Source organism: Myotis myotis, unplaced genomic scaffold (genome assembly GCF_014108235.1).
Source record: "Myotis myotis isolate mMyoMyo1 unplaced genomic scaffold, mMyoMyo1.p scaffold_m19_p_24, whole genome shotgun sequence".
In the NCBI taxonomy this organism is placed as follows: domain Eukaryota; kingdom Metazoa; phylum Chordata; class Mammalia; order Chiroptera; family Vespertilionidae; genus Myotis; species Myotis myotis.
Window position 1 is genome coordinate 4,780,845 of NW_023416329.1, and position 20,527 is coordinate 4,801,371.

At 40.3% G+C, this 20,527-nt stretch overlaps 1 protein-coding gene across 5 annotated transcripts in view; it reads right to left on the bottom strand.

Moving 5' to 3' along the window:
• Positions 1-19,571: 19,571 nt before the first annotated feature.
• The window catches only part of ERCC6 (ERCC excision repair 6, chromatin remodeling factor), an 81,301-nt gene continuing 80,345 nt past the window's right edge, over positions 19,572-20,527 (bottom strand). For all 5 annotated transcript variants that reach the window (XM_036355932.1, XM_036355931.1, XM_036355930.1 and 2 more), the window contains one exon: positions 19,572-20,435. In XM_036355932.1, coding sequence (XP_036211825.1) covers positions 20,013-20,435 — 423 coding nt within the window. In that variant the 3' untranslated portion in view covers positions 19,572-20,012. The remainder of the gene's footprint in view (positions 20,436-20,527) is intronic.

A 20,527-nucleotide genomic window follows, 5' to 3' on the forward strand; every position in this document is an offset into this window, starting at 1 on the left:
ACAATGAGAGCCCTAGCTGGTTTGGCTCAGTGGATAGAGCGTCGGCCTGCGGACTAAAAGGTCCCAGGTTCGATTCCGGTCAAGGACATGTACCTTGGTTGCAGGCACATCCCCAGTAGGGGGTGTGCAGGAGGCAGCTGATCAATGTTTCTAACTCTCTATCTCTCTCCCTTCCTCTCTGTAAAAAATCAGTAATATATATAAAAGACAATCATATATGCTTCCATCACTGTTATTAAAAAAAAAAACAAAAAACAAAAAACTATAATGAGGTATCACCTCACACCTTCAGAATGACTGTCATCAATAAATCAACAAACAAGTGTTGGTGAGGATGCGGAGAAAAGAGAAGCCACTGTTGGTGGGAATGCAGACCAGTGCAGCTTGTGTGGAAAGCAGTATGGAGTTGTTCCTCAAAAATTAAAAAGTGGAGCTGCCTACAACCCAGCAATTCTACTTCTGGGTGGAATACCTGAGGAAACACAAAACACAGATTTAAAAGAATATATGCACCCCTATGTTCATTGCAGTGTTATTTACAATAGCCAAGATTTGGAAGCAGCCCAAGTGCCCATCAGTAGATGAATAAATGTAAAAGCTGTGGTACATTTTCACAATGGAATGCTGCTCACCCATTAAAAAAATAAATAAATAAATAAATAAATAAATAAATAAATAAATAAATAAAATCTTACCCTTTGAGGCAGCATGGATGGGCCTAGAGAGCATCATGCTAAGTGAAATAAGTCAGTCAGAGAAGAACAAATACCAAGTGATTTCACTCATATGTGCAATCTAATGAACAAAGTGAACTAACAAGCAAAATAGAGACAGAACCATAGACAAGAGAGCAGGCTTACAGCTGTAGCGGGTGGGGGAGATGTTGGGGTCTGGGTGGTTGGGGAGGGATTGAGAAAAAAAGAAACACTCATGGATAGGGACACCAGTGGGAATTACTGTGAGGAGATGGATAGGGTGTAGAAGAGGGTATGGGGGTAAAATAAAATAAAACAGGAAAAATATGAAGAGGAAAGGAATAATACATGAAGAAATGTTTAAAATCACTAGTGAGCGGACTTCCGGCTTCCTCAGCATGGCAGCCTTTCTGGCTCCTCTGCCTCTGTTCTGGTTCCTGACTGCTGGGTCCAGGCTGAGGTAACAAGACCAAGAATACGGGGGAGTCCTGGTCTCCGTCGCACAGATGTGGGGGTGAGGCGGGGTGACCTCACCCAGGTGACCTGCACCAGGCCCAGGACAGGTTCCCACCTCACCCGCAGCCCCCAACTGCTCCGCCCACAGAGTCTGAAGGCGGCCGGCTGAGTGTGACCTTTGATGATGTGGCCGTGTACTTCTCCTGGGAGGAATGGGATCTCCTTGATAAGGCTCAGAGACGCCTGTACCAGGATGTGATCCTGGAGAATTTGGCACTTATAACCTCCTTGGGTTGTTGGCGTGAGGCAGAGGATGAGGCACCTGTGTAGAGCGTTTCTATAGAAAGTGTCACAGGTCAGGATTCCCAAAGCAGATCTGTCTTCCCAGAGGGCCCACTCATGTGAGAGGTATACCCCGGTGTTGAAAGGTATGTTGCTCTCGGCAAATGCCTGTGTGGGAAACAATTAAATTTCAGTGCAAACCTCCCTCAGCACCAGATACAGAATATTGGACAGAAACCCTTCACAATCAATGTGAACAGAGCTTCCATTTACCTGCTGGGAGGTTGGGAAGGACTTCCCGGCCACTTCAGGATTCCTGCAAGTACAAACCACTAACACTGAAAACAATTCCAACACCAGAACCAACTGTGTGGCAGCCTTTCCCAAGTGAAAGACTCATTACAACCTTCAGAACGTACGAAAGCTTCGTGGTACAAACACAAACTTGTTCATCAACAGAGAGACAGAGACAGATGTTACATATGCAGTGAATGTGGGAAATCCTTTAGCCAAAGCTACAGCTTCATTAGATACTGGAGAGTTCACACGGAAGAAAGGCCCTATGAGTGTGGGGAATGTGGAAAATCCTTCAGCAAAAGCCATACCCTTAATAATCACCAGAGAGTTCACACTGGAGAAAGCCTTACTAATGTAGGGAATGTGGAAAACCTTTACTCATAGCTCTAACCTCATGAACACCAGAGTTCACACTGCAGAAAGGCCATATGAGTGCAAGGAATGTGGGAAATTCTTTATCTACAGGTCCCTTCTCTCAGAAACCAAAGAGTTCACACTGGAGAAGGCCTTATGAGTGCAGTGAATGTGGGAAGTCATTTATCCAAAGATCCCACCTCAATAACCATGGGAGAGTTTACACTGGTGAAAGGCCATATGAATGCTGTGATTGTGGGAAATCCTTTAGCCATAGCTCCAGCCTCATTAAACACCACATAGTTCACAGTGGGAAAAGGCCTTATGAGTGTGGGGAATGTGGAAAATTATTTAATAACAAGTCCAGCCTCAATAAATATTGGAGAGTTCATACTGGAAAAAAAATAAGATAAAGTAAAATAAAATCATTAGTGAATAAGGAAAATCAAATTAAGATCAGGATGAGATTTTATACTAATTTGACCCCCCAAAATTAAAAAGTCAGCTTCAAGTGTTGATATAAATCAACAGACGTTTTTTTATACTTTGCTTGAAGGAGTGATATTTGGTACAATAGGTAGAATTCCTTGTTATATGTATAAAATGTAAAAAAAAAAAAAAAATAGCCTTACCAGGAAGCATATGTCAGAATGTTGATAGTCACAGTGCTTATAATACAAAAACAGAATGTCTTTTGTTGACCCCAAGAGCATACCTGACAAAAGGATTTTTCATGGTTCCCTGGACTCAAATTTATCACCAGAGTTTAGCACCCATTTGTTCACCAAGCTGCCAAGCTTCCTGCCCTGTACTCTTGCTATCTGAGTCAACCCTTATAGAAGTCCTTAAATCAACCAATGGGCTGAAGACCTGCCTCAGCCAATGGGGCTGTACTGCTGTATCTTCATTTGCATCTTCACCAACCAACTAGAATGGCTGCATTCCAACTAATCAGGACTGCATTTTGGATCAATAAAACAGTGAGGCTTTGGAGTCCTCATTTGCATGAGAACTGACCAATCAGGGACCAGAGGCTGGAACTCCTCTACATAGCCAGCTTCAGCTGTGTCTCTAGGGAGCCCACTTTCAGTTTCCAGTGAAGGCTGCCTTTCTCCAGCTGGAGCTGCGAGGGCAGAGCGAGGGCAAAGCGCCAGTGGGGCGCAGCTGTGCCACCAGGGCCTCCTTTGGGGCTGCCTCCTATTCCGCTACTGACTATCCCACTACTGAGCTGTCCCGCTGCCACGCTCTCCCGCAGCTGAACTGTACCCCACTGAGCACTCTCACAGCTGAGCTGTTTTACAGTTGAGCCGTTTGCTCTGAGTCAAGTCTGTCCCCCACTTCAGCGTACCCCAAATTGGGATTCCTGCAGGCACTGAGTTGGTGGCAGTGACCTTCAGTTGACACTTTCAATAACAGAACAGATCAATTGTGGAATGTTCACAAAATGACACGTTGTACCATGGTGAAAATTAAAATACAGCTACATGCAGTAGCACAGATGAAACACAGCAGTGTAACACTGACTTTAAAAAACGAGTCCCAGAATATAATGTACTGTAAGGAGCCCTTTGTATTAAAAACTCAAAATAAGTAATGTCCTAGAAATACACTCACACATACACAAAACAAGAGAGTGAACCGCACAGGAACCAGCGTAGTGGTTACTCAGCTGGGGAAGCGGGAAGCAGGAACTGGGGGCGGGGCTGGATAAACAGGTAGCGGTGAGCTGGTGGAGGTCCTCTCTCTGACCGAGCAGCCGGCTCCCACGTGCTTATTCTTAAGTTCATAAACACAATAAAGTAGGCCAGGACGGGATAATGATGGTCATCCTGAGCCAAGAATTCTCACACATCCAATTCTGAGCACCTGCGGTTCGTTAGAAAGCTAACAACGTGGTGATCAAAGAAATACTAGAGAGAATGACAAAACCAAACGCTTTCTTTAAAAGGGTCCTTTGAACAGACTAATAAAAGAGACAAACCTCCAGCATGATATGAAGATGAAGAGAGAAAAGTCACAAAAACAACCTTAGAAATACAAAGGAATGGTTACAGATACAGTTAAAACTTCAATAACATTGGAGAATAAGATAAATAAATATCTCGATGCCAATAAATTTGAAAACCTAGATAAAGTTAAACATTATCCAGAGAAATAGAACTTAATAAAAGTAACATGAGAAGAACCAGAAATGCAGAAGAGATTCATATCTATTTGTTTAAGTAGAATCGGTAGCTAAAACTTGCCACAAATATATACACAGCAAAACAGGTGCATTTTCCCAGATTTCAAGGAACAAATCATCTTTTGCAAATTTCTTCAAAGAGTTGAAAAGCAGGATAACTCTCCTGATGCAACATATGTTCTAAACGAGAAAAGTACACGAAAGGAAAACCATGCGCCAGATTCCCTTATGAGCACAGATGCAATGAGCCTACCCCGAACAGTGGTGAGTGGAGTCGAACAGTATTTTCAAAAAAGTGACAGAGTAGACTTATCACAAGATACCAGTGATAGCTTCACCTTAGACAACAGAGCAGTGTGCCCCATCACATTAAAAGATTAAAGGAAGGAATAAAACCACTAGCCCCTCAATAGATGTAGAAAGAGCATTTGGTAATAATAATGATTATAATAATGATTCTTAGTAAAATAAGAGAAGGAAATTTCCTTAGTCTGATAAGGCCAGCTATCAGAACCTAAAGCAAACAACAGACAATAGTGAAACTTTGAAATCATTACCTTTAAAACAAGGAATACAAATTTTTTTACAAAGGAAAAAGAGGAAGAATCTACAGATAAAACTAATAGCTGAGACTGGTTTGGCTCAGTGGATAGAGCGTCGGCCTGCAGACTGAAAGGTCCCAGGTTCGATGCCGGTCAAGGGCATGTACCTGGGTTGCGGGCACATCCGCAGTAGATGTGCAAGAGGCAGCTGATCGATGTTTCTCTCTCATCGATGTTTCTAACTCTATCTCTCTCCCTTCCTCTCTGTAAAAAATCAATAAAATATATTAAAAAAAAGACTAATAGATCTTAGAGGATTTAATTACCAAATGATAAATACATAAAAAAGTCATGGGGGAATGTAATTTTTAACAATAAAATTTATAGATATCTTTAAATAAATCTAACAAAAAATATTCATGAACTATATTGCTAAAAGTATAAAACTTCATAGATGGATTTAAAAGACATGCATAAATGGAGAGTTTTAATAGACTGTTCAATATCATAAATATAATAATTCTCACAAAATAATCTATAAATCCCATCTAATTCTAATTTATATCAAAATATTTCCTATAACCTGAATTGCTGATCTTAAAATTCCGTGAAACCAAAGAACCAAGAAAAGACAAGTCCATTCTGAAGATGGAGATGGTAGAGTTTCTACTTCACATCTCAAGCCTCATCATAATGTTACAGAAATTGAAGCAGTATGTATATATTTACATATACACATGTATGTGGATATATAACATAATATATACATATAAAACTTATCTGGCAGAAGTAAAATTATAAATCGGGGAAGAAATTGTGCTGGGTCAATCAGCTATTTATATGGGAAGAGATAAAATTAGATTCCTACCTCACATCATTCACAAAAACAAATTCCACACATACTGAAAACCTAAATATGAGAAATAGAAAAAGAACAGACTGGCAGCTGTCAGAGAGAATTAAAAGCATTTTGATGAAGATATAGATGATTTTTATGACATTAGGGAGAAGGAATGATTTCAGAAACATCACATAATAGGCTCAAACCATAAATAAAAAGGCTGCCAACTGAAAACTTCTCTGATAAATAAATGTTATACAAAGTAAAAGCACAAGCCACTCAGAGACATTTGTAAATACAGATGAAAAGATTGGTATCTAGAATATGTGAGTCAGAATATCAGTAAGAAAAGGGTAATACAAATGAGCAAATAATATAAACAGGTAATTCACAAAAAAAGAACATGAATGATTTCTTGAGCAAACGAAAAAACACTGAACCTTACTAATGATCAGAGAAATAAAACAAGAAGATACAATTTCACTATTTATTCATTTAAAATACATTTTAAAATGTGACTGTTTTGCCCTAGCTGGTTTGGCTAAGTGGATAGAGCATCGGCCTGCAGACTAAAGGGTCCCACGTTCAATTCCAGCCAAGAGCAAATGCCCAGGTTGCGGGCTCGATACCCCACCCCACCCCCCCACCCCCCGCCCCAGTAGGAGGCGTGCAGGAGGCAGCCAATCAATGATTCTCTCTCATCACTGACGTTTCTCTCTCTTTCCCTTCCTCTCTGAAATCAATGAAAAAAAATATATATTAAAGATATATTTTTTTAAATAAGAGGTTTCTCTGAGGTTGACAGATACAAGATCAATGCATAAAAATAGTAGCATATTTTTATAATAACAATAAATAGAAAATATAACTAAAAATGAACCACAAACAATAATGATAAAAGTATGAAATGTCTAGAAATTTTAAAATAATTCATAAATCCTTAAATAGAAAAAAATTTAAATCTATTGAAGGACTAAAAGAAGATATAATTGATGAACAGTTGTACTCTTGGTTGAGAATAGTTAAAATTAAGAAGAAATGAATCTTCCCCTAAACAAACTAAAATTTAATGCAACTAAAATTAGAATTCCAGATGAATTTTTGGTGGATTTTGATGAATTCAATCTAAAACTTATTTTAAAATTTCAATAAAGTTTCAGTTATAGCCAGTTCAACACTGCAAAATAAAAAAACATGTGAATGGTTTTTAAATCTAATAACAAGTGTTGGCAAGGGTATAGCTCCCATGAATGGCAGGGGAGGTGCACCAGTACAGCTGTGCAGAGCACTGTCAGCCCCTAGAGGAGCTGAGAGTGCGCCCCCCACATCCAGGTGTCCATTGGGAGCAGCCCTTGCACATGTGCACCGGGGAGCAGGGAAAGCCGGTGAAGCATCATTCTTGGTAATAGCACAAAAATGTAGACCCCGTCTCTCGGGAGGGAATTGGAGCACAGTGAACTATTATACAGCAGTTAAAATGAACGTGCATTGCCAACATGGAATAAATCTCAAAGCATAATGTGTGGCCCAGCCGGCATGGCTCAGTGGTGGAGCACTGACCTGTGAACCAGGAGATGAATCCAAAAATGCTCACGCCAAGACACAAAATAATTAAAAGGCCAAGGTTAAAGACAGAATCTTAAAAGCAGCAAGAGAAAAGCAGTCAGTTGCCTACAAGGGACCTCCCATAAGACAGTCAGCTGATTTACCAACAGAAACTTTGCAGGCCAGAAAGGATTGGCATCAAATATCAGTGATCAAAAGCAGGGACCTACAACCATTATTTAGAATCAAAGGATAGATAAAGAGCTTCCCAGACAAGAAAAACTAAAGCAGGTTTGTACCACCAAGCCAGTATTACAACAAATGTTAAAGGGGGTTCTTTAAGAAGAAGACGAAAAGGTAAAAAATATGAATCATCAAATGGCAATAACTATATATCTATCAATAATTACTTTAAAGGTGAATGGATTAAATGCTTCAGTCAAAAGACATAATGTGACTGAATGGATAAGAAAACAAGTCTCTTACTTTATATATGCTGTCTACAAGAGACTTACTTTAGATTGAAAGACACAGACAGACTGAAAGTAAATGGGGTGGGAAAAGATATTTCATGAAAATGGAGACAACAAAAAAGTTGGGATAACAATACTTATATCAGACAAAATAGACTTTAAAATAAGGGCTATAACAAAAGACAAAGGAGGACCCAGCAATTACAATTCTGAGTATTTATCCCAAGAAATCCAAAACACTAATTTGAAAAGATGTATGCATCCATATGTTTATAGCAGCATTATTTACAATGCTAAGCAACCTATGTGTCTATCAATAGATAAAAGGATAAAGAACTGGTGCATATATACAATGGAATATGATTCAGCCATAAAAAAGAATGAAATCTTGCCATCTGCAACAATATAAAGAGTATTGTGCTGAGTGAAATAAGTCAGACAGAGAAAGGCAAAGGTCATAGATGTCATATGTGGAATCTAAAAGAACAAGATAAATGAACAAATAAAACATAAAGAAACTTGTAGATATAGTTCATTTTGACAGTTGTCAGATGGGACGGGGGTTGGAGGAATGGGTGAAAAAGGTTAAGGGATTAATAAGTACAAATTGGCAGTTACAAAATAGCCATGGGCATGTAAAATATAGCACAGGACATATAGTAAATAATATTGTAATAACTATATATGGTGTCAGATGGGTACTAGATTTATCGGGGTGATCACTTCATAAGTTATATAAATATCTAATCACTATGTTGTACACGTGAAACTAATATAATATTGTATGTCAACTGTAATTGAAAAATAAAAATTATTTAAAAAGAGAGGTGATTTTCAAGAATATGTTTTCACAGTGAAAGAATAATAATAATAATAATAATAATAATAATAATAATATCTGCCCTAACCGGTTTGGCTCAGTGGATAGAGCGTCAGCCTGTGGGCTGAAGGGTCCTAGGTTTGATTCCGGTCAAGGGCATGTACCTTGGTTGCAGGCACATTCCCAGTAGGGGGTGTGCAGGAGGCAGCTGATCGATGTTTCTCTCTCATCGATGTTTCTAACTATCTCTCTCCCTTCCTCTCTGTAAAAAAATCAATAAAAAAAAATATATTTAAAAAAAAAATAAAGATCCACTATGAGGCAAATCCAACAGACATAACAAAGAACAGCATAAGTACCAAGAATGTCACTCAACACAATTGGATTGGAGACTCTAAAACTATTATGTTTAAAATTTTAGCCATAAAAGAAAAAATCGATAAGAAAAAGAAAAGTATGTGAAATAAAGACAGGAAGATTAGGGTGAGGGGAATAAGCAGCTTTAGAAATAAACATTATAGTTATAAAACTCAAAACTTGATGGAGCTTAAACAGAAGATTAGAAAGAAAGGATTCCAGAAGCGGGGGCAGAGAAAACTGGGAAGAGGCAATATTCAAAGAAATAATTCCTTTAGTTTCCCGGGGTTGTTTAAAGACATGGATCCTTAAATTCAGAAAGCAAAAGGTCCATATAGGATAAAAATAATTTCACACAAATCAGAGCAAAAATGCAGAATGCTGAAGACAAAGAGATGATATCCACAAAGGAACAATTTTGAAAATTTAGACAAATGGACAATTTTCTAGGAAAAAAACTTACCAAAATTGACTAAGAGGATTATTGAACACCTGAAAAATTTTAGTGTACAATTCAGTGGCCTTTAGTACATTCACAATATTGTCCAACCATCAACTCTATGTAATTTCAAAGCACTTTAGTCAAAGTGCTCCCCAAAGAGAACTGTGTACCTATTCAACAGTCCCTCTGTATCCACCACCCAGCTCCCAGCCTCTGGGAACCTACAATCTACTTTCTGTCTCCATGGATTTGTCTTTCTGGATATTTTATACAAATGGAATCATACAATATGTAGTCTTTTATGCCTGGTTTCTGTCACTTAGATTATTTTTTGAGGTTTCTTGATTTTGTAGTATGTATCAGTACTTCATACCTTTTCGTGGCTAATTAATATCCCATTGTTTGGATATACTATTTTTTTATCCATTCATCTGTCAATGGACACTTCAGTTATTCCCAACTTTGGCTATTGTGAATAGTGCTTCTATGAACATGAATGTACAAATATCTCTTTGAGACCCTGCTTTCAATTCTTATGGGTATACTAGAGGCCTGGTGCACAAAATTCATGCATGGTAGGGTCCCTAGGCCTCGCTGGCAATTGGGGCCAATCAGTCTTCCAACTGCCAGCCAAGGCCTTCCTTTTGGCTGCTGGCTGCTGGCTGGGGCCTTCCTTCATTCCGCACCACCCCCTGGTGGTCAGTGCACGTCATAGTGAGCAATCAAATTCCTGGTCTCCCAAACTCCCAAAGGGACACTTTGCATGTTAGCCATATATATGTGTATATATATATATATATATATATATATATACATACACACACACACATATATATATGAGGCCCAGTGCACTAAACCGGCAGTCAGACATCCCTCTTGCAATCTGGGACCACTGGCTCCTAACCGCTCACCTGCCTGCCAGCCTGATCACCCCTAACCACCCTGCCTGCTGCCTGATGCCCCTAACTGCTCTCCCCTGCTGGCCTGATCCCCCTAACCATCATGGCTTTGTCCGGAAGGACATCTGGAAGATGTCCAGTCTAATAAGCCTATTACCCTTTTATTAGTATAGACTAGAGACCCGGTGCATGAATTTGTGCACGGGTGGGGTGCGGGAGGCCTGCCCAATGGGTGCCCATTGGGTTGGGCTGGCGGGGGGGGGAGGGGAAGGAAGGAGACATGGTTGGCCGGCCGGCCCCACCCTCATTCGGGGTGTTGGGGGCCAATCGGGGCCCAGATCAGGCTAGTTGGCTGCCGCAGTGCGTGTCATAGCCACTGGTCATTCTGGTCATTTTGCCGTTCCAGTCACTGGGCTTTTATATATATAGACTAGAGGCCCAATGCATGAAATTCATGCAAGGGGCTCGGCCCTCGCAGCTGCGGTGGCTTGCCTCGGCCCTCGCAGCTGTGGTGGCTTGCCTCAGCCCTTGCAGCCCCGGCTTCGTCTGAAAGGTTGTCCAGAAGGACGTCCAGAAGGTCGTTTGGCTGTCTGGTCTAATTAGCATATTATGCTTTTATTATTATAGATACCCAAAAATGGAATTGCTGAATTATAGTGATTCTATTTTTAAATTTTTAAGGAATTGCCATACTGTTTTCCACAGTGGTGCTACCATTTTACATTCTCACCAACAGTGCATAAAAGTTTCAATTGTTTTGCATCTCTATAGACTGTTAGGTTCAGTTAGCTTATAGTGTTGGTCAAATCTTATTTCATTGTTGAACGTCTACCTACTTGCTCCATCCATTATTGAGGATGGGGCACTGAAGTCTACAACTATTGTTTACTTCTCCCTTTATTTCCGCCAGTTTTTGCTTCATGTGTTTCGGTGCTCTCTTATTAGGGGCATATATAATCGTTATATGTTCTCAATGGGTTGACCCTTTACTATTATAAAATGTCTCTCTTTATCTCTAGTAAACATTTCTTAAATTTTGAAGTCTATATTGTCTGATATTAGTAATAGCACTTCAGCTTTCCTGTGGTTGCATGATCTTTTTCCATTCCTTTTGTCTTTGAATTTAAAGTCTTCTGTAGACAAGCTAGATTTTTCTTTTGCACGGAATGGTTTATAATGTAGTATTTTAATTTACCAATGATTTCTTCACTATGTTTTGAGGTGTTTTCTTAGTAATTGCTCTAGGGTTTACCATACATTTCTTAGCTTATCAGATTTATACTAGTTTAATTCCAATCCTGTATAGGCATTACTACCATAGAGCTCTGTTGCCTTTTCCTGTTTTCTGCCTCATTGTGATTATACATATTGTTAGAAATCCACATTATTGTTATAACTATTACTTTACCATCTGTGATCATTTCATTAGCTCATTGCAGCCTTGCTTGCTCCACCCACCTCCTTGCTGTTATTGGCAAGTGTTACATTCTGTATGTGATAGTCCTCCCAGCAATATATTATATATATATTATTTTATATAATTGCTTTTGGAGTCAGTTTAGAGGTGAAACATATTGTATCATTTATAATATTTTTACTATAAAATCTACTTTTACTGTAGCTTTGTTTACGTGGATATGCATTACTATCTGAAGTCACTGGCTTTCAGTCTAAGGAACTTTCTTTAGTAATCCTGTGAGACAGGTCTGCTAGTAACACCTTTTCTGTTTTTATCTCAGGAAGTCTTCATTTCACCTTCATTTTGTAATACCTTTGCTGGGTACAGGATTCTTGGTTTATAGTTTTTTCCTTTGAGCACTTTGAGTGTTATCCTTGCCTTCTGGCCTCCATTACTTCTTCTGAGATATTAACTGTTAATCATGAAGTTCCCTTGTAAATGATGCATAATTTTTCACTTTCTGCTTTCAAGATATTTTTTGTCTTTGATCTCAGCATTTTTACTATGATGTGCCTGTAGGTCTCTTTGTATTTATCCTCTTTGGAGTTCATTTAGCGTCAAGGATGTTTTTCAATGCATTTGGGATGTTTTCAGCCATTATTTGTTTGAATATTTTTTCTTCTCCTTTCTCACTCCCCTCCTTCTGGCACTCCCATTATATGCACGTTGGTGCACTTAATGGTACATCACGTTTCTCCGAGGCTTGGCACATTTTTCTTCGTTATTTCTCTTCTATCTTCTTTGGATAGTATCTCTATCAATCTATCTGCAAGTTGGCTGAATCTCCTGCCATTTCAGATCTACTGCTGAGCCTGCCTAGTAAATGTTTAATTTGTTGCTACACTTTTTAACTATATAAATTTAGCCCCTGAACCTTGAAGCTGGAGAGGATGAGAAATGCTGGCAGCATGCCCCTCCCAGTGAGATACTGTTCCCTTAATTGGGAACTGAGGGAGGGAACCCAATTTTCTGAGCTAAACATACCTGAATTATAGCATCTCTCATCACTGAGATGGGGACGAGTAAGTTGTGGCTCAAGATCAAGAACTCTCACTGTAGATTTCTTGACTAAGTGTTTCTTTGTTTGCAGTATTTCCTTAGGACTATTTCTGGAAATATTAACTTTTGAAGTGGTGGTGGTGTTTGTCTTTTGAAATTTTGTCATTATAGTTGCATTCTGAATAGCAAGTCCAAAGGGTCCCTCACACTGCCATTCTGGAGGTGGAAATCTAAAAGATGTTCTAATGTTGGAAAATATAACTGTATTTTATAATACTATGAGAGATATTTAAAGGAGAAAAATCACACAATGAAATGAACAGATGCAGAAAAAGCATTTAATACAATTCAGCACTGTATTCTGGGCTGCAAGGAGCATTTCCTTAACCTGATAAAGGCCACCTACTAGAAAACAATAGCAACTGTATACTGGGTGTCTCCAAAATGTATACATACTTAAGAACTAATAGCTCAGTTTTGAAAATGAAATCTATTTTAATAAACACTGCCTTTATAATTATTCAAAGTGTGTATATACATTTTGGGGGACACCGTATATTAAATGGTAAAAACCTAGAAGCTTATCTTCAATGTCAGGAATAAGAGAAGGATGCCAAACGTTTACATTCATTGTCATATAGGAAATATATAAGTATTGGAATGGAAGAAACATAATTGTCATTATTTGCAGCTGATATAACTGTCACATACAGGATAATTTATAGACTATCAGAACTAATAAAAGTTCAAGAAGATTGCTAGATATGACCAATATATAAGTCAACAATAAAACTAGAAAATACTTTTTAAATGTTATGTAGCAACCAAAAGTATAGGATTATTAGGAATAAATGTAAGATGTGCATAATCTTATAAAATATCAGTGAAAGACAAAACGGAATTATGTCTTCACAATTAATACGCATTATAAATGCCCTATTCATAAATGAAACTCAATATTATAAATAATCATTCCCAAGCAATCTGTACAGTCATTACAATTTCAAAAACAAAATCCAAATATGATGAGGTGATCCCAAAATTTATATGAAACAAAGGTCCAAGAATACAGCATTTCTAGAGGATGACAGGGTTCATTCTATCATATATTGATAGCCAATTATAAGCTACAATGATTAAAACAGTGGGTTATTGGCAGTTAGATATGTGGACCAATTTAATGGAACACAGAGCCTAGAAACATTCCCATAATACCTGAAAATTGAGTATAATGTAGAGGAGGAGAAAATGGCGGCCAAATAGGCAGACCTACTGGGCACCTCATCCCAGGGCCAAGCTGGAACTACAACTAAATTGGAGAACATACACCTGGAATTTCCTGCTGTGGTTCAGCTGAGGAGGTGGCCTATATCAAGGAAGAATAGGAGGGACCTGGGGATTGGCAGGAAGGGCAAGATAACGAGAGGTGGGAGCCTGGAGAGGAGGGACCTGAGCTACAGGGAGAACGATCCCAGGAGCACAGGCAGGGCTCCACACACCTGCCCGCAGCAGTGGCAGCAGCAGCGACCCAATAGGCGGTGCTTCCCGACCCACTACAGTGCCACCTGCAGTGCCCATATCATCTAAGCAGCTGCAAAAGACAGCAGGACTGCTGGCAGCAGCAGTCTAGACCCGGCAGACCAGAGCCAGTGGGGCAGAGAGCCACAGTTTCAATTGCCTTTAAAAAAAAAAAAAAAATCTTTAAACCCAGAGCACAGAAGTTTTCCTTTGTAACTACACACCTGAGGCACTGGCACAGGGAGGGATGCATGGGTTAAGGTGCCAGAGGACAGGCGGGGTGGGAAGCAGGGCAGGAAGACTTGGAAAAGCAGTAGCCAGGAGTCCTGCATTGGGTCATTCTATGCTTGCAAACCAAACGGCCATTTTCCCTGGGAGGAGCTTCCTGCCCCCAACACCCAGAGGCAGGTCAATGGAAACCCACCCAAGGTGGCACAGCTGCCACACCTGCAGTGTGAGCTTCACTGAGGAACGAAGGCAGAGGCCAAGCTTACCGGTCTGAACAGTGACTGCACTGGAGGAGGGGCCATCTGCCCACTATTCTAGGAACCAGCCTGATACAACTCCAGGGTCCCAGCTGACCCCATGGGTCTCCATACAAGGATCTCTGGCCAACAAGGGCAAGTGTTGGTGAGGCTGTGGAGAAAAGGGAACCTAGTACAGAGCTGGTGGGAATGCAGACTGGTGCAGCCTCTGTGGAAACAGCATGGAGTTTCCTCAAAACATTAAAAATGGAACTGCCTTATGACCCAGTGATCCCACTTCTAGGAATATATCTTAAGAGCCCAAAACACCAATCAGAAAGGACATATGCACCCCTATGTTCATAGCAGCACAATTTACAATAGCTAAGTCTTGGAAACAGTGCCTATCAGCAGATGAATGAATGAATAAAAAAACTGTGGCACATTTACACAATGGAATACTGTGCAGCAATAAAAAAGAAAGAACTCTTACCATTTGCAACAGCATGGAGGGACCTGGAGAGCATTATGCTGAGCGAAATAAGCCAGTCAGAGAAAGGTAACTATCACATGATCTCATCATATGTGGAATCTAATCAACCAGACAAACTGATGAACAAACATAGACCCAGAAACATAGAAACATGAACAGATTGTTGAGCCTCGGAGTTAAGGCCAGGGAGGGTGAGTGGGAAGAGATCAGCCAATGAATTTGTATGCATATATGCATAACCTGTGGACACAGACAATGGAGTGGTGAGGATCTCGGAGGTAGGGGGGCAGGAGTGGGCTGGAAGAGGTTAATGGGGGACATATGTAATACATTCAACAATAAAGATTAAAAAAAAGAATAAAATGTAGAAGTGGCCTTATGAATTAGGAAGGAAAGGATGAATTTTTTTAAAAAGGCATTAGGAAAAATAACTATCTTTATGGACTTTACAAGAGAATTTGTGAGAATGTAATCATGACTTTAGGTCATTAAAGAGGTTATTAAATAAGTAAACAAAACAAAGTATGGATAGACTAAATTTTACTGTATTTAAATTAAAAATTTCTGTATAATAAATGACAGCATAAACAAAGTAGATACCTGGATGTTCTAATTTCTCAGATTTTTACGTAAAATTTAAAAATTCTCACCCCAAACTAAAAATCTATAAAATACCTAGAAATAAGCTTAATATAAAATGTGCAAGATCTTTATGAAAAAGTTATTAAAATGTTATCCAAGAGCATAAAATATTTTAATAAAGAGACCTATCATGATACTAATGGGAAAAATTGTATTAATTATAAATAAATCTATTCTCCACAATTTTAGTGGAACGTAATAAATTGATTCTAAAATTCACGCAGAACAGAATATGTACAAGAATAAGACAATGGAAGAGGAGGGGAAGGGAGAACTTGCCTATAGGCAATAAGACGCATATGAAGTCAAATGACAGTGAAGAGCATGGTTGGTAGGACAGGCATCTAGATCTACTGTCCAGAAACAGGCAACTTATCATATGATAAACTTGGCATTTCAAATAAATGAAGAAAGAAATGGACTAGTTAATACTAGTTGGGACAATTGCCATTTCATTTTTGCTTGGAGGGGGGAGGAACCCTTAAAGATAAATAACCAATAGTAAAACTAGGTAAATACGACATTAACAGGCAATACAATAGAGGATCTATAAATGACAAGAAAATATGAAATGTTTAGTTTTTAAAGTAATCAGGGAAATTCAAGTTAAAGCAAGATTATTTCCAACCACAAGATTGGTCAAAAAAAAAAAAAGACACTAGTATCTACTGTTGTCAAGGGTGTAGAGTATGGTCCTTTGAATAGAAGAAAACAATTTTATTATGCTATATAATAAAAGCCTAATATGCTAAGTGTCCGGTGGTCTGTTCAACCAAAGTATAATATGCTAATGATATGCTAAGGCCGCTCAACCACTCGCTATGACATGCACTGACCACCAGGGGGCAGACAGTCCAACCGGTAGTTTAGCTTGCTGCTGGGGTCTGGCCGATCGAGACTGAGTGAGATGGGCTGGACATGCCCTGGAGCCCTCCTGCGGTCCCTCCCCGACTGGCCAACCTCCCGCCTCCCTCCCCAGTCCCGATCGTATACCAGTGGGATCCCTCGGCCTGACCTGCACCCTCTTGAAATCTGGGACCCCTCAGGGGGGCACATTGACTGTCAGGTAGTTCCATCTATATAATAAAAGGCTAAGTGACCATTATGGCAGAATGACCAGTCACTATGATGTGCACTGACCATTAGGGGGCAGACGCTCAATGCAGGAACTGCCCCCTCGTGGTCAGTGCACTTCCATAGGGGGAGTGCTGCTCAGCCAGAAGCCAGGCTCATGGCTGGCGAGCGCAGTGGTGGTGGCAGGAGCCTCTTCCACCTCCGCAGCAGCATTAAGGAGCAGTGAGCAGAGCAGTAAGGAGCGAGCAGGTGGGCGGTAAGGAGGGGTCCCAGATTTTAAGAGAGATCCTAGACTGCAAGAAGGCACAGGCTGGGCTGAGCCCCTACCCCCCACCCCCACCCCAGTGCATGAATTTTGTGCACCGGGCCTCTAGTCTCCATTAAAATTAAAAATATACATGATTTTTAATCCAGCAATTCTATGAAAGTAGAGGTGTCATTATAGGAATGAAAAGACATCTTGCATATAATGTTAAAGTTAATTGCAAAATAAGAATATAATCCCACTTATTTAAATCACATGCATTGAAAAAACAAAACTAGCCGCTGTAATAAAGAGACTCCAAAGGACAGTGGTTTAAGCAAGTCAGAAATTAATTTCACTCTAAGTTACAGGTGAAAGGAATTTTCCCATCCTTAACACGTGACTTCTGCCCATCCCATGCCACTGTTTAAGCCTGCACTGGCATCTCAGCCAGCAAGGAAGGGGCATGACAGAATTTTACACCCAACTCTTTAGTTAAGGACCTGATCTGGAAGGGCTACTCACATCCATTGCCTGGTCATGTGGCCACAATTACTATAAGAGGCTTGGAAACAGCCTTTAGCTGGGCAGCACCTGTCCAGATACAACTTTATCAGTAAAGGAAGGAGAACACGGGCATCATAGCAGCAGTCTCTGCCACATGTATTTGTAAATAGGCTGCATGAATACACACCAAATACAGTGCTTATCTTCGGAACAGGAGCAAGAGTGGTGGGGAGGTGGAGTATTTCTGAAATTTTATAAACAGTATTAGCATATTTATATATCAACTAAGGAATTTTTAAAATTCACATTTTAAAATCTTTTACTTGGGGCTTGAAACTATTGTTAAGCACACTAAATCTATTAACACTATAGAAAGCATTTAAAGTTCCAAAAATTATATTTTAATCTAAATGAGAAAGTTACTCTGTATTGTTGAAACCATTTTACTTAGAGCATCTTTCTCCAAGCTGCTCACCCAGGAAGCGTGATGGCATTGTCTGTAGGCCAGGGGTGGGCAAACTTTTTGACTCGAGGGCCACAATGGGTTCTTAAACTGGACCGGAGGGCCGGAACAAAAGCATGGATGGAGTGTTTGTGTGAACTAATATAAATTCAAAGTAAACATCATTACATAAAAGGGTACGGTCTTTTTTTTTTTAGTTTTATTCATTTCAAATGGGCCGGATCCGGCCCGCGGGCCGTAGTTTGCCCATGGCTGCTGTAGACAGTCACACTGAGGCACAGGCAGGGCGGCGATCCAGCCGAGGTCACAGCATGCCAGTGGCCGAGACAACTGTCGTGTGGGCCACCCTGCCTTCTCTGCATCATGACTTTGCTAGTTTCCTACTTGTTGAGAGGCTGCCACTCCTCCAGCCCCGGACAGTGTGGATTTCAGACAGTGCATGATGCCCACACGCTTCCCACTCACTAACTGCATCAGGACTTCAATCTCTGAACAAGGGGACACAGCTCTCTTATAGGCTAATGATTACAACAATGAAAATACCAGCGGGCTTCTCAGAAACAAAACAGTCATGAGCTGAACTGACTCCCTTCTGAGCCAAGTACTCAAGTTCAGGATTTCCTCATCTGTTTAAAAATCCCTTCCATGACTTCTAGATAATGATGGCGAATGAGGAAAATATAGGACCTTTCTCCTCTGATATATAATGGATCACGCTATAAATATGAAAAAAAATGAACAAGCCAGAATCCCCCCCAGAACAGCAGAAAACCCATGCAGGAGGCAACCGTCAGATGTTTCTCTCTTCCCCCTCCCTCCCTCCCTTCCACTCTCTCTAAAAAACAAACAAACGACTTCAGAGCTGAGATCTTAAACATAATGAGAAGGAAACAAGGAAAAACAGACTAAGAAAACAAACTGAGGTTCAAAACAGCACCATCACAGAACTACAAACACATAAATACCAGCCAGAAAGAGCAGCTGAAAACCAACCCTTAAACAGGAGAGTCATCAGGAAGGCACAGGAAGCAATGGAAACAGGACAGAGGACAACACCTAAGGAGAGCAGTGCTGCCTGACAGCCACCAGCACCACTAGGAGAGCGACAGACCACTGAAAGGAATCGGTGAGGTCGCCTCCCATCGCGGGCGCAGCGGGCTGGGCTCTGGAGCGATGTTTGTGAGCATGGGTGTGTTGGCTGTGTTATCTGCACTTTTGGTTCTGCTTGTTTTGTTTTTGTTTTTGAGGATAACATTTCATTTTCCTAAAACCAACAGTTATCATAGGGACTTTGCTTGTTATAAAACTGAGTACACTACAACTTTCTAAAACATGTCTTATTTATCCCAGGCTACCTCATGCTTTACTAACGAAACTAACTGCCAATTCAACAGCACCTTAAAAGAAAGACTATTTACAGGCAATTAAGATGATTCAAAAGATAAATCTGATCTCTCTTGGGGTGGCAAATGATAAATTTAAACATTGTAAAAATTTAAGCACCGAAAACAACACTGTTGTCAGATATTGCTGAATTAATTTATTGAACAGGTCTCACTGAATAGAAGACATGTTTTAGTGCAATAAAAAGAATTGTTGCGATTCCGGTCCACAGACTTCTCAATGAGCAGTAGCGTCTCCGGGACTGAAGTCCACAGACTTCTAAATGAGAGTAGCGTCTCCGGAAAAGCGGCTTTTGGGAAAAGGAACAAATGTGTCCTAGGACTGTTGGGCCCCTGGTTTTATAACATAATTCAGAGCATCAAAAAAATCAACCCATGTGTTTATAAAACTTTTAAGTCCCAAAGAATTTCTTCTTCCTTAAAGTTTTAATTATGAGGTAGCTATCATTCAAAGTAAACATCAAATGCAGCCAACCTCTGCTGACAGACATGAGCCCTAATCATAATTCTTGGAAATTGCCACTGGAAAGTCAATTAAAAGTTTAGAAATTATGTTAATCAGCAGTATTCTGGCTTGAGTTTCCAAATTCCTTCCCCACCAGAAGTTCTATGAAAAGTGCAGAGGTTTCTCAACAGTTCTCGAAAGACACAAGACTGGGAAACTGTTAACTTGGACTCGAACTCCTGCAGAATCTCCTGCGTGCTGGCCTGGCCGTCCACGCGGGCCTGAAAGGCGATGAAGTTCCTCATTTCCACCAGGAGGTCGTCGTGCTCCGCGCTGGAGGGCGGCGGGGCGCAAGCCTCGGGAGGGTGCACGTTTTCACTTTCCAGCCGCTCCGGCAAAATCAGGTGGTTCCTGGCTCTCATTCTAGCCAACAGTGAGGACGAAGCGAGGGCCCCGGATGAGGACTCCACAGCTTCCACGTTTCCACTAAAATGCTCAGAAATGTGATCTTTTCCATCCTTTTTCACGATGCTGTCCTGCAGAAGCAAGAGCACTGCATTGATACGTTTACCGTCTAACTTATGGTCCACTAATCTCCCCAAAGCTCTGAGGGGCTATACAGTAACAT